The 12,500-nt window shown below is 38.4% G+C and overlaps 1 protein-coding gene across 1 annotated transcript in view; it reads left to right on the top strand.

Moving 5' to 3' along the window:
- The window catches only part of LOC137991265 (uncharacterized), a 94,405-nt gene that overhangs the window by 50,169 nt on the left and 31,736 nt on the right, over positions 1-12,500 (top strand). Inside the window, exon 4 of the mRNA XM_068836377.1 lies at positions 11,605-11,916. Coding sequence (XP_068692478.1) covers positions 11,605-11,916 — 312 coding nt within the window. The remainder of the gene's footprint in view (positions 1-11,604; positions 11,917-12,500) is intronic.

Below are 12,500 nucleotides of genomic sequence, written 5' to 3'. Positions count from 1 at the left end.
AGTGAGAGTGAGTGAGTGAGTGAACAGTAAACAGTAAACAGTAAAAGTAAATCTTTATTGCGCCTTACTCTCCAAAGGGAGGTATCGGTCTCGTTACAATAAAGGTGATGATATCTACTAGAATAACTAATTAACTAAAAAGATCATACAATTACTTGTAATACAATTGGTATAAAATTATTATTTTAATTATTTTGCATTTAGGAAGTCTTTTCTCTTCTGAAACATTAAATATGTGTATTTACCTATTATCTTTGAAGTGCTTTCGTTTTCTAGGGTAAGTAAATACCGTATTTTATCCTCATCATTAAGGCTTTTGAAAACAACATCGTGTGTTGAAAGGAGAGAATGGAGCTCATTTCTAATGTTATCGTACCCTGGGCAATACATCAAGAAGTGCCGCTCATCTTCTATATAGCCTCTATTGCAGACTAAACACGTTCTTCCATCTACTGGGATTGGTGCACCTCTATTTTCGTATTTCCCAGTCTGTATTCGCAAGCTATGAACCCCCAGACGCAATTTTGTCATACTTATTCTATGTGCTGGGTTTCTGATAGTTTTGAGATAGTCTTCCAATTGGTAGTCGAATTTGACTTCTTTGAGTGTAAATTTCTCTCTAGAGCCTTCGGAAGTGTTGTTGCGAGCCTTCAGCCAATTTCGAATGTAGTCCTTTTTAAGCTGTTTCTTTATGGAGGAACGAGCATTCTTAATGTGTAGTTGGCTTGATGTATTGCCTGTAGAGTGCATTCGTATAGTTTCGTCATTATTTAATACATCAAAAAATTGGCTGTGACTTTTTGCGTGATGAAAGGCTTCCTTTAACAGAGGGTTGACTGTTTTATGCTGTAATCTAAGCGAGTAACTAAATATTGAAGCTTTTATGTCTATACTTTAAAGGGTACCGTCCAAGTTCTGCCCTACAGGCAATGTTCTCTGTGTACCATGAGGTATTTAGTGTTTGTTTACAGAACTTGATATGGACTTGTTCGATAGTGCTTTTGTCAAAATGGGTCTTATATGATAATAGCTCCGGTCCCCATATAGTAGTATAGGTTTGACAAGGGCATCAAAAAGCTTATTCTTAATTGTAATTGTGGTCGTATCCGAATTGGAGAACAATCGTTTCACTGTCGCAAGAACTTTATAAGCTTTTCTGCTAAGGATGTGAGTGAGTGAGTGAGTGAGTGTAAGATCACGTGCATGAATCACTAAACTAATGAGGGTCTTTATTCATTTTTAACAATTGATGTCCATTTTACAGTTAGTCTGTTTGCCGCCTACTTGTTGCCTTTTCCTTTCTTAATTTTCCTCATGAAAAGAGAAATTTAGGGAATTTACGGCACGATTTTGACAATCGCGTGATAATTTGATTGGCAAACCTTTGGGGACGCCGGTAGGATTTGAGCGGAAAAACAGCCCTTAGGGTCAAAATGCCCATAAAACCTCTCCAATGAGCTTTCATGTTGATATTCCAGTAAGATGTCTGATATTTTCGAATTTCGAAGAACATTTTGTAAAAATCTCATCAGTTGTCATCAAAGGCAACTTTCTCTCTGACACTTGCCGACGCGATGTGCATATTTTTGTCATATCTCTAGATCTCTTATGCGAAAAAATCATAATCAATTCACAATTTGTTTCGTTTGGCTGAAATTGAAAATAAAAAATTTCTCATAGGTAGGGGTAAACTTGTCAAGCTGGGCATATTGAAATCTGCGGAGATGCGTAAACAAACTTATTTTGGTAGCTACACTGTAGTTTGAAGAAAGACGACATTAGAGTGTTTTGGGGCAAGGTAATTTTTTCGTCCTGTAAACAACTTTACACTTTGACATGTGCTAATAGACGAGATAGATGCATATTTTTTGGCGTGACGAAATCGAGGATGTTTAGTTAATGTTGAATTTTGCAGAAATTTAAATAATTACATGTATATATTCTTGACGGCTAGAAGTAAACTTCATTTTGGGATGAAAATTCTTTGTAGCCTGAAAGTTGCTGAGATGTAAAAGAACTTGAATTTGAAATTTGATGATCTAATTTTGGTAGCTAATAAAACCAAGACCAACTAACATCAGAAAGGTCATGACATTACCTTTAAATAATTTTCCTGGGGAAAATATTGTGATTTTCATCCAAGCCAAAACGTTTTTGCGGAAAAATCGGCTATCAAGTGACATGCTCATAATTTGTTTCCTCTCTTTGTACATCGCCTGTGATACACAATTACCAGTCTGAGAGAATTACCAGACTGAGTGCTCTTCTTGGGTGAAAAAATAAAATAATAACAAATCCGAAGAAAGCAACTCTTGCGTTGACCTTGATTTTCAAAAACAGTATCACCTACTGCGAATTCCGTCATGACTTTTTGCACACCCTACTACCTCTTGCCTTCCTTTGGAGTAGAAATGTAGTTAAGACCTCTCCAGTGAGCTTTCAGATTTATTTTTCAGCCATAAGATGGAGATATTTTCGAATTTCTTGTAATTTCTTTATCTGATAAACAACTTTATACTTTGACATGTGCCATTAGATGGGATATGCATATTTTTGGCATGTCGAGATCAAGATGTTTAATGTCGAAATTTTGTAGAATTGTCGTAATAGGCAACTTTCACGATAGCATCATTAAATGTTTGACTACAACTACCAGAATTCATTTTGCTTTTCTTTTGTTGGTTAAATTTTGTATTATCAGCGGGGTAAAAATAACAATAGCTCTTATTAGCACGAGACAAAACAAAACCTGAAGGATTCTGGGACTTGTAGTCAAATGGCATCATCATACAAATGTCCTATTATTTGCTTTTTGCCCTAGAGGAGTAAAATATACACATGTATGTGTCACTCTTTGGCAGGAAAGTGTTAATTTTTATCAAGTTGAGGCAAACCACTGTAAGTGCCTTGTTTCAGTATTTTTTTTTTTTGATAAAAAAAAAATTGTATACATCGCCTTATTGTATTAATTATTTTTTTATGCAGAACAGTAAGTGACCATTCCTCTTATTTAGATGAAGTACAATGCACATCTATTGTAAAATTGAATGAAAAACATGATACAAGGAGCATAACCATAATGGGTTAAAAAACTGTTAAAAGGTTTTATATTTTGACCAAGCACTAACCATTTTTACCCTGCTTTCTCCTTCAGCTCAGAACTTTGGTATTGTGGAGCCATATCCAAAGAACATCTATCCAATTGAATTTACAAGTGCCAAGGTTACATGTGTGGCTTTTGATCCTACAGGAATAAAAACCCTGAAAAAATAAATTTTTTGAGGGTTTAGTCGTTTTGGAAATCCTGTCGAACTTAAACCCAATGAAAACTTGTTCCTTGAAAACAGAACTGAAGATTTTTGTGTATCAGGTGGGTACACTCGTTTCTTCAATTTAATTTTATTCATTCAATTCACTGGAAGAGAAGGATACCACAGGTTCTCCCCATCAAGGGTATCCACCCACAGCTGGATTTACTTGACTGAAAGTCTATCTTGATGAGGGAGGAAAACCCCTTAGTTGGTGTGAATCGGGTATAAGTCAGCTACATGCACCCCTGCAATTGTTGAAGATCACCAGAGTATTTCGCAACCTCTAAAATCTTAGCAATTACAGGCACAAAGATTTAATGATTCCTGCTGGCAATTTTTAAACAAAAACTTGAATATCTCTGGAAGGAGAGAAGATAATTATTATTCCAAAATAGAAAAACACCATTCTTCATTCTTCATCAAGACCTTTCAAGGTCTTTAAAGTAAGCAAGAGATAATTTTTTACTTAATAGGCACTTTAAGCTCAGGAAAACACAAATTTTATTTTAGTTTACAATGTACCTGAATGTAGTGTTCTCTTCAATAACCTCTCCAAGATCTCGAATACATGTAACCCAATAAAAACTTGTCCCAATTATGTATGCCAGTTACATGTATAGTACATGTACAGTGTATGTCAGTGACTCCGCGCACCGGTGGCTCTGTTGAGCACCGGGCTGCCATGCGGGAGGTCGGGAGTTCGACTCCGGCCGGACCAACATTCAGGGTCTTTAAATACTAAGGAGAAAGTGCTGCCTTTGTAATTACTTCCGCAAATAGTTGGACTTTCAAGTCTTCTCGGATAAGGACGATAAGCCAGACGTCCCGTCTCACAAATAACTTCCATGTTCATTAGTTCCCTGTGGGACGTAGAACCCACACACTATTCGAGAAGAGTAGGCAATGAAGTCCCGTTGTTGTGGCTGTCCTCTGTGTGTATATGGGTGGGTGGGTATAGCAGGTCCACATCAGCTGAATAGCTGCCAAAACTTCAACCTGCTCAAACAAATAAATAACAAACAAACTCAAGTTCAATGAAGGCTGCCTCTGGATGAAATGGTCACGTTTTGGTATTTTTATTGTTTGCAAATAGACCAATTTGGCTAATGTGATGTTTTACCCAATTTAAATCTCTCGGGGTTAAGATTCTTTGTGTATTGCATTTGCATGATAATGTAGCATTCACATGGAAATATTTGGAACAAAACGTTTTACTTTCAAAGGATCTAATTGGGTACAACATTGAGTTAGCCGAATTGGTCTATTGTAAACATTTTAAAAGTTCTGTTACGTATGTATTCGTAGATGTTATTACTAACACTACATGTACAGTATACAATATGTGCCACTGTAACAGTACTAGTAAACATACATGTACAGTGTAAACTTGGCAACATTAAGAATGCTTATTATAATGCTCAACAAAATTGTGTTTCTGACTGGTCAACCATGAATGCAGAAATAGGTTATAGAAATAAGAATGCAAAAGAGTTTATACATGTAGAGTGGAAACAAAGCGATGGAGTTTTTTTTGATTTTTTTTTTTGAGTATAATAATAATAAAATAACAAATCATGAACTTGCTTGTGCAATTCATGATTTATGGTCACTCGTGATGTTTCGATTTGCATAAATCAAAATCTTGAATAACTCTGCAACCAAGAGAGCGATCACAAGAAACTAAACGCCGTTCTTCCAGCATTTTTAAAAGCTCTTTCTACCAAGCAAATATAAAATTTTGTGTCATAATGCACTTTAAAAGAAAAAAAGATTCAACCTCTTCACAGGAATGCCACCGTCGTCTGCAATGGCTGACGCCTATTAACTGCTGTCTCCACGTGGTTTCAGTCTGTCTCTTGCTAACTTTTTATTGGTGCTTCATTTTCATAGATAAAAAAGTGCAACAAAGCTCTTTGTAACATTAACATTCGAAATGTTACGATTGTGTATGACGATAGCGATGGTAGCTTGGGAAGGTAGCAATGTCATGCCTTTGCAGTGAATGACTCTGTTGCAAGACAGCATTGCGTTCACTGTCAATGTCATCCCAGTGGGGAACTGTATGTAAAGTTCATTTTATTTACCTTTGTTCATTTTGATTTACTGAAAACACATCTGTGTTATCAAGATCACTGATGTTGCATGTTGAATGTCTCATTCTTTCCATAAAAACGCAGCATGGTCCAGTGGTTAGGGCATTGGGTTTGCATGGCGGCTGCTCCGGGTTCAAATCCCGTTCTGAACCTCTGGTTTGATTTTGCATCCAGTTGTCCCAGATTCAACTCTACGTACCATGCTTTGTAAATATCCAGCTGGTTGTCCTTCTCCACCTCGGTGTTCTTAAGGTTTCTGTTAAGTGTGAATTGTTTATTGGCATACATTATTTGTAATTTATTGTTACCAGTGGAGTGCTGTAAAATAAACTTAACTGAGTGGTTGTGTTCCAACCCTGGTCGGAGTTTTTCTCTGGCTCTTGGGTGGGCCCATTTCCATTATAAGGGCCCTAACGCTCACATGGTTCGTATGGGGTACAAAACTATCACTTTCACATTACACGCTAATCAGTTAAGTCTGTTGGAATATAAGTGCTACACCGCCAACGTTTTGTGCAAAACGTAACCCTTCCTTGTGCCTGTAAACTTGCTTGATAGCTAACGTACATTTGTTTAGTCATAGAGTGTTCATTGTCCTTCCTGCACGCCCACTCTTGTCTTGGTGCACGATTAGAACTGTCTAAGAATGTCGGAGAAATATTAATACCAGATGTAATTTCTAAGATCCTTTCCTGTCTACATTAAAGTTCATTTTATGTCTCAAGTCCATGGATGTATTTTGAAAGAAGAAAATAAATGTAACATGTCCAAATCCGAAGAACAAGCAGATGTGTAAATATTATTTTCCCTAACTTTTGGCAGCATTTCACAATAATTGTTAAATACTTTTGAACTCAACTACACATACACTACCGCACATAGTCAAGGGGCTTTTCAATGTTGGAGCACCAGTGTGAAAGGGAATCTGACTTTGTCGTATCATTTACAGTACATGACTTTGGATTGCTGTATAACCTTACAAACCTATGTGTAACTATGTAACTGATCCAGATGTCATCTCATGGAATACATGCGTAATATCCATGTTTAGATTTTCCTGTGGAAAGGGCAGACCATTCTGCCAGGAGATCCTCGTGCTGCAGGTTGTTTATCGGTCAAGGCCAAAGCTGAGCTAGTGGTGCATGTCATTGCAGCCATGGTTTTAATACCACCCTGTCTGACCCATGTTTACTTGACCCAGGAATCGGTAGAGCAGATGGTGATCTACTGGTACATTTAATCTATACCCAGTGGGTTGTGATTCCCCACCCTAGCCGAGTTTTTCTTAATTGTCCTGGTACTTTACTAGGGCTCATGTTCAGATTGACTATTGTGGGAATAAGGAAAGCACTCTACGTTAGATACCTACAATGTTCGTGCATTTATTGATGATGTAAAACTTGCGTGTCAGATGCCATACCATGAATTTGGACCAAAAATACACATGTACATGTAACAATGTAAAGTAAACACTAGTAGATAAGTTGGTTGGTCATCAGTTATGCCCGCTGCAGCTACAAAAAAAATTTAATGTATATTCTTATGTGGTCAAACTCAAGGCCACAAAAATTACATGTCACATCTCACATCCTCAGGTCAAAGACCTGGGTATAAGTACATGTATTGGACTCGAACCTTACTTTTTATGGAACATGTTTAATACTCTGACCTCATCTCTTATTTCTATCCTATGTCAGATAAGCAGAGTTAGGCAATTGTTTCTAAATCAGTACTTACCACCATTCTGAACGGTCTAGTGTTTTGTTAACTTTTTTATTGCTCGACAGTCTGGTCTGGAACATTTGCGTACAACATAAACAAAATGCAACTTGTACCAAACTTCGCTGCCCGTGTGTTTTGATTCCCCCCCCCCAGCCCCCCCCAATGGCCTTGCACCACCATATTAGAGTGTTACATCAACAAAAGATCAGCTATCCACAGCTACAATACTAGATCTTAGGACAAACCTAGTCGTACACTTTTGGAGGACAGCCACAGCACAGAGGTCCTTTAGTTACAGAGCAACACCGCTTGACAGCGTAATTCTTTATCAGTGAAGAAACGAAAAATAGCGCAACACTCTCAGTTTTCAAGCATGCAGTAAAGTGCGCAATATATAACAGTCCGTAGCAATTTTTAGGATTAGAATTTAGAATAGGTTAATTATTTATTATTTATTTTTATTTTATTTATTTTTAATGATAATATGTAATTTTATTTACTGGTAGTCTTATTCGATTCCCAATTATTGTAAATTAAATCGGAAGAGCCACTGGCTGGAGATTTAATAAACTAACGTACTTACTTACTGACTGACTGACTAACTGACTTACTTACTTTGTCTGGGAGTTGCTTTGGATGAACATTTTTCAAAATCCTTGACGAAGAATTCCCTACAAACCACATCCTCAACTAGATCTTTAATCAGTCTACAGTTAAAATCAGCTACAGCTGTATGCCTAATCTCAGGCAGAAAATCAACACCCACAACAAGTCGATCCTACATTCCACGCATGATCTACCGAAATCATGCAACTGCCGAAAGCCAGCTGACTGTCCTTTGAACGATAATTGCCTCAAATCTTCCGTAATCTACCAAGCAACGGTCGCAACAAATGACACCAAACCACCTCAAACTTACATCGGTCTTACAGAGAACTCCTTCAAACACAGATTCACCAACCATAGAAACTCATTAAAAGAACACAAAAAGAAACTTAGCACAGAGCTAAGTAAGCATGTTTGGAAATTGAAGGAGGCAAACGTAGATTTTCAGATCAGTTGGAGGATCCTGAAACACGCCGCCTCTTTTACCTGGTTTCCGAACAATGTAGCCTGTGCTTGTGGGAGAAATATTTATTATCTGCAGACCTGACCTCACAGTGACCTTGAACAGGCGTAACGAACTCGTGTCATCATTTAACACGCGAGGAAGTATCTCCTCAGCAACCTCATAATTATGTTGATTATTTCCGCGCAACACTATTATTCAAATTTAGCGCGCGAGTGTAATCCTGCCATGTATAAGCGTGTGTTTTAACGGAATCTTCACGTAGCTATTTTATCTGAAGAGTGCCTCACGATTCGTGCAGTACGAAAGTAGTTAATAGTAATAAGATGGCTAGTCAGATCATTAATTTGTTGATTCCATTACTTTCTTTACATGTATACTTTCTTTATATTCACGCTCTAGTCTTTTTACTATTGAGCACTCTCTCTACAGACGTTCACGATTACTGTGAAGTACATCACCATAGGTATTAAAATGTGCCCTCCCGTTGTCACCATAATGGCTTTATGGCAACTCTTGAACTTGGGCACAGGATGTACGGTTACACATTGTTGGATTGCATTGTGGAGTCACAAGAGTGCTCAAACTGCAAACAGTGAGCAAAGCATTATGCCAATAGTGAACAACTATTATGAGGCTCTCCACCCAATCCCGAGAGTGCTCAAACTGTATGCACAGTGGGCGTAATACACAATATGTATACAATGTGCCCTCCCGGTTGTCATCATAATGGCTTTATGGCAACTCCTGAACTTGGGCACAGGATGTACGGTTACACATTGTTGGATTGTAAAACTTGATTTTCTTAATAAAACAGTGATGAATACATAGAAGTAGAGCGAAGTATATATGGAAGAAAAAAAACAATAAACTACAAGTTCATCCGTACAAGCCTGTTTCGTGGTCGCCCACTCATCAGACTCAACAGGAGACTTGTAGACATATAAACATGGAATTCTCTCACATGACAATATGTTGGGTCTATTTTGAGTTCCGTCATTCCGTAATACGCAGAAGCTGACTTCATATGATAATAAGCAGGGTTTGTTTTCGGTTATGACAACAAACAAGCAGCAAGACGGAAGACCAGTTAGAGGTTATTAACCATGATAATAGTAGGGTGCACCATTAAGACTTCACCGGCTTGCATGTAAAATTTCAGCATCTGGAGTTTTTGGAAGTATTCTTTTCGCCGACATACACTAGGTATAATAAGTATTTAAGTGGATACATCCCGCAAGATGTTTTGGGAATGTGAATCGGGAGTGTCTTCCCATGGTGGTAATGGGATTGTTGTTCCATCAGCCGGATTTATCACTGTCTTGTGAAGAAAGATGGCCTTGGCTGTTTGAAATCCACTTGTGTATTCACCTGGGGCATGTTTATTGCTCTGCAGAACACCAAGAATTTTTTCCCTCTGTCACAAACTTTTTTGCTGAATGAATTCCGATTCCACGTACATTTGAAAGGTAGTCACAACCTGCAGCAATACAGATGTTAAGGAAACTTTCATACGTCAGTGACAAGTGGCCAATGCCTTTTCAAGCTTGATGACTTGACGTGCACCACTGAGTTGCAGCTTGAATAAAACCTGTGAACAAATGAGAAAAGAAGGGCAGGCAGATGACATGTTGAATAAATTATAATTCTGAAATTATTCAATTCTAAGCCTTATTGGTGCACAAAAACAACTTCAGAAGTTGTTTTTAGAATGCTGCTTAGAACTGCTTCACATGGAAATGATTAAAGGCCGGGATACACTAGGCGACAAGTCGCAGCGACATATCTCTGAGACAAGTTGCTCCATGTGTACTACTTGCAAGAAAAGTCGCTGCGACACGACGCCTGTTCGGAGCACACGCAGTGATCTCGTTTGAGGGGGAATGTGAACTAGTTTTCTAATTCAATATGGCTGACCACATGACGCTCTCTCATTGGTTCATTTATATTTTGTCACAGCGACTTTTGCGGAAGTGTACACACGATGCGACAACGCTGTTTTCGCTAATTTTGTCGCTGCGACTAGTCGCACGAATTCAAACTGGTTTGAATTCGTGCGACTGATCGCGGCGACAAAATTCTGCCGCAGCGACAATGATTTTCATGAAATTAACTGTGTCACACAAGGCGATTTGTTGCGGCGACTTGTCCCCGCGACGTGTCGCAGCGACTTATCGCCTAGTGTGTCCCGGCCTTAAATGTATCCATTTCAGTCTTAAATATAGAATGATTAAAAAAATATATGTATAATTCAGTTGGACCTAGTGTAATAAAAGTGTAATAAAAAAAGGGGTGATGCTGTCATATATCGAGGGCATGATACTCTAGCATTTGGAAAAACAACGTGACTTATTCAACATACCATTTGACATTTGTATGCTAGAAGTTCAGAATCTTCGGAAATCACAATATCGGTGTAACTGTTCTTCATGAGGTATGCTATTTGGGCATCTGCCTCATATGGAGCAATCACGTAATCGAGAATTACGGTGGTTTCGCCCTGTAGCGAGTTCGCCCCGTTGAAGTTCGCCCCCTACATAACCGAGTTCGCCCCACAGTTTACCAGTTTACCTCTTCGTGGAGTCGTCCACAATCTCGAACTCCAGGTGGAAACTGTCTTCATGAGGCTGGAGCAGGTTCGGTAATCGATGACTCATCAGCAACAATGGCTTCAGAAAGCAAGGAGAGGCCTGGTGACTCCTGAGGAAAAAAAGGCTTTGGTTACATTTCAAGTTCAAGTCAAATTTATTGTGTAAATACGCTTAGCTTTTGTGAAACAGGAAAAAAAATACCTTGGTTACATTTCACGTTCAAGTCAAGTTTCATGTGTAAATACACTTAGCTTTTGTGAAACAGCTCACCAGCTATACAGGTAGCTGCCAATAAGAACAAAATCATCCTCCAAGCGCATACTTTCCAGTGGGTAATCAGAAAAGGGGGCACAGCGCCAATCAATAGGTTGGCCTGTCTGGACAGCGACGCGGTACTCGTGCTGCGGTACGCCTGTTTGGCACTTTCGGTGTAGCCATCGTTGGCAGTCGTCACATTTCAAGCGAAGCCAACAAGACGCATCTACGGCCGCTGTGACATATTTGAAATGATCTAAATTACTCTCATCTGTAACGCTTTTCAGAAAAGGAAGCAGTGTTTTGATTCCCATGTTTACTCTCACTGTAGATACTCCCGGGAGATGTGTACGCGACCGTGTCTGGATTGAAATGAGCTACATTCACATTTCTACACATGAACCTTTGAGAGTCGTGACGCACACTGCCTGCTTTATATCTGTAATGTTCTACCAATTTATAATTCATGCTAAGTCAACCAAAAAAAGTTAAAATGAATAACCAGCTTTTGTATGCTGTAAGTTTTCTGACTTGTTATATTTGGGCATTTTTTTGTATTTCAGTGGCCGACCTCCCCAAAATTTCTGTTTCTGCTAACAGAACCGTTAAACACAATTCCCGGGTGGAGATAGCATGCAACTTAACTGAAGGAGAGAAAGCAGCAACCACATCACTGAAAAGCATCTCTTGGTACAAGAATGGGGAGCTATATAAACGTGTGCGCTCTCCTGATCCAGATAAGACTGAAGACACCCTTGAACCACTATATTTACAAAGTGCTGGTGTTAGAGATGCTGGAATATATACGTGTCTTCTTGAAGTGGTTCTCGAACAAAAAAGAGATTATAACATCTCTAAAAGCATGGAACTTCGAAGTAAGAACATTTTATTTTTATTTTTATTGAGGTTACCATTTATTTCTTTAGTGAATTCTTGTGTCATGAATGAACATAATAATTTAACCCCTTTCTGCAGTATTTCCACTGAAGCAATTCTTAATCCTTTTACAGGATGGTGTACATGTAACTCTTCACAAACATTTTTTTTTATTTCATCGTTGTGAGTGTTTTTGCTCATGGCAATGGCTTGTCTCTTATTTCTCTCTTTGGCAATAAAATCAGCAGTCTTTATAACAAATCATTATTTTTTCTTAAGTCAAGTCAAATCAGTATAATATTTACAGGCAATTAATATTAATACAATAACAATTTATTGTATTCACACTTCTTCATTGAAGTGCAACAAGTATGCCAATACAGGGTTGTCATTAAGTTTTGAAGCAGGTGTAACACTCAAGATTTCACCTGTAACATGTAAATACATGGCCAAATGCCATGTAAATGAAGGCCCAAAGGGCCTAAGCCCCTAGGAGGATCTGAGGGCACGCTCCCCCAGAAAAGTCTTAAAATTAGAACCTCGGAAATGCATTTTTCAGCACTCTGAGGTGCAAATTGTATAT

Source organism: Montipora foliosa, chromosome 2 (genome assembly GCF_036669935.1).
Source record: "Montipora foliosa isolate CH-2021 chromosome 2, ASM3666993v2, whole genome shotgun sequence".
Taxonomy (NCBI): domain Eukaryota; kingdom Metazoa; phylum Cnidaria; class Anthozoa; order Scleractinia; family Acroporidae; genus Montipora; species Montipora foliosa.
The sequence above is the reverse complement of the archived record's forward strand: the minus strand, read 5'-3'. Positions and strand labels throughout refer to the sequence as shown.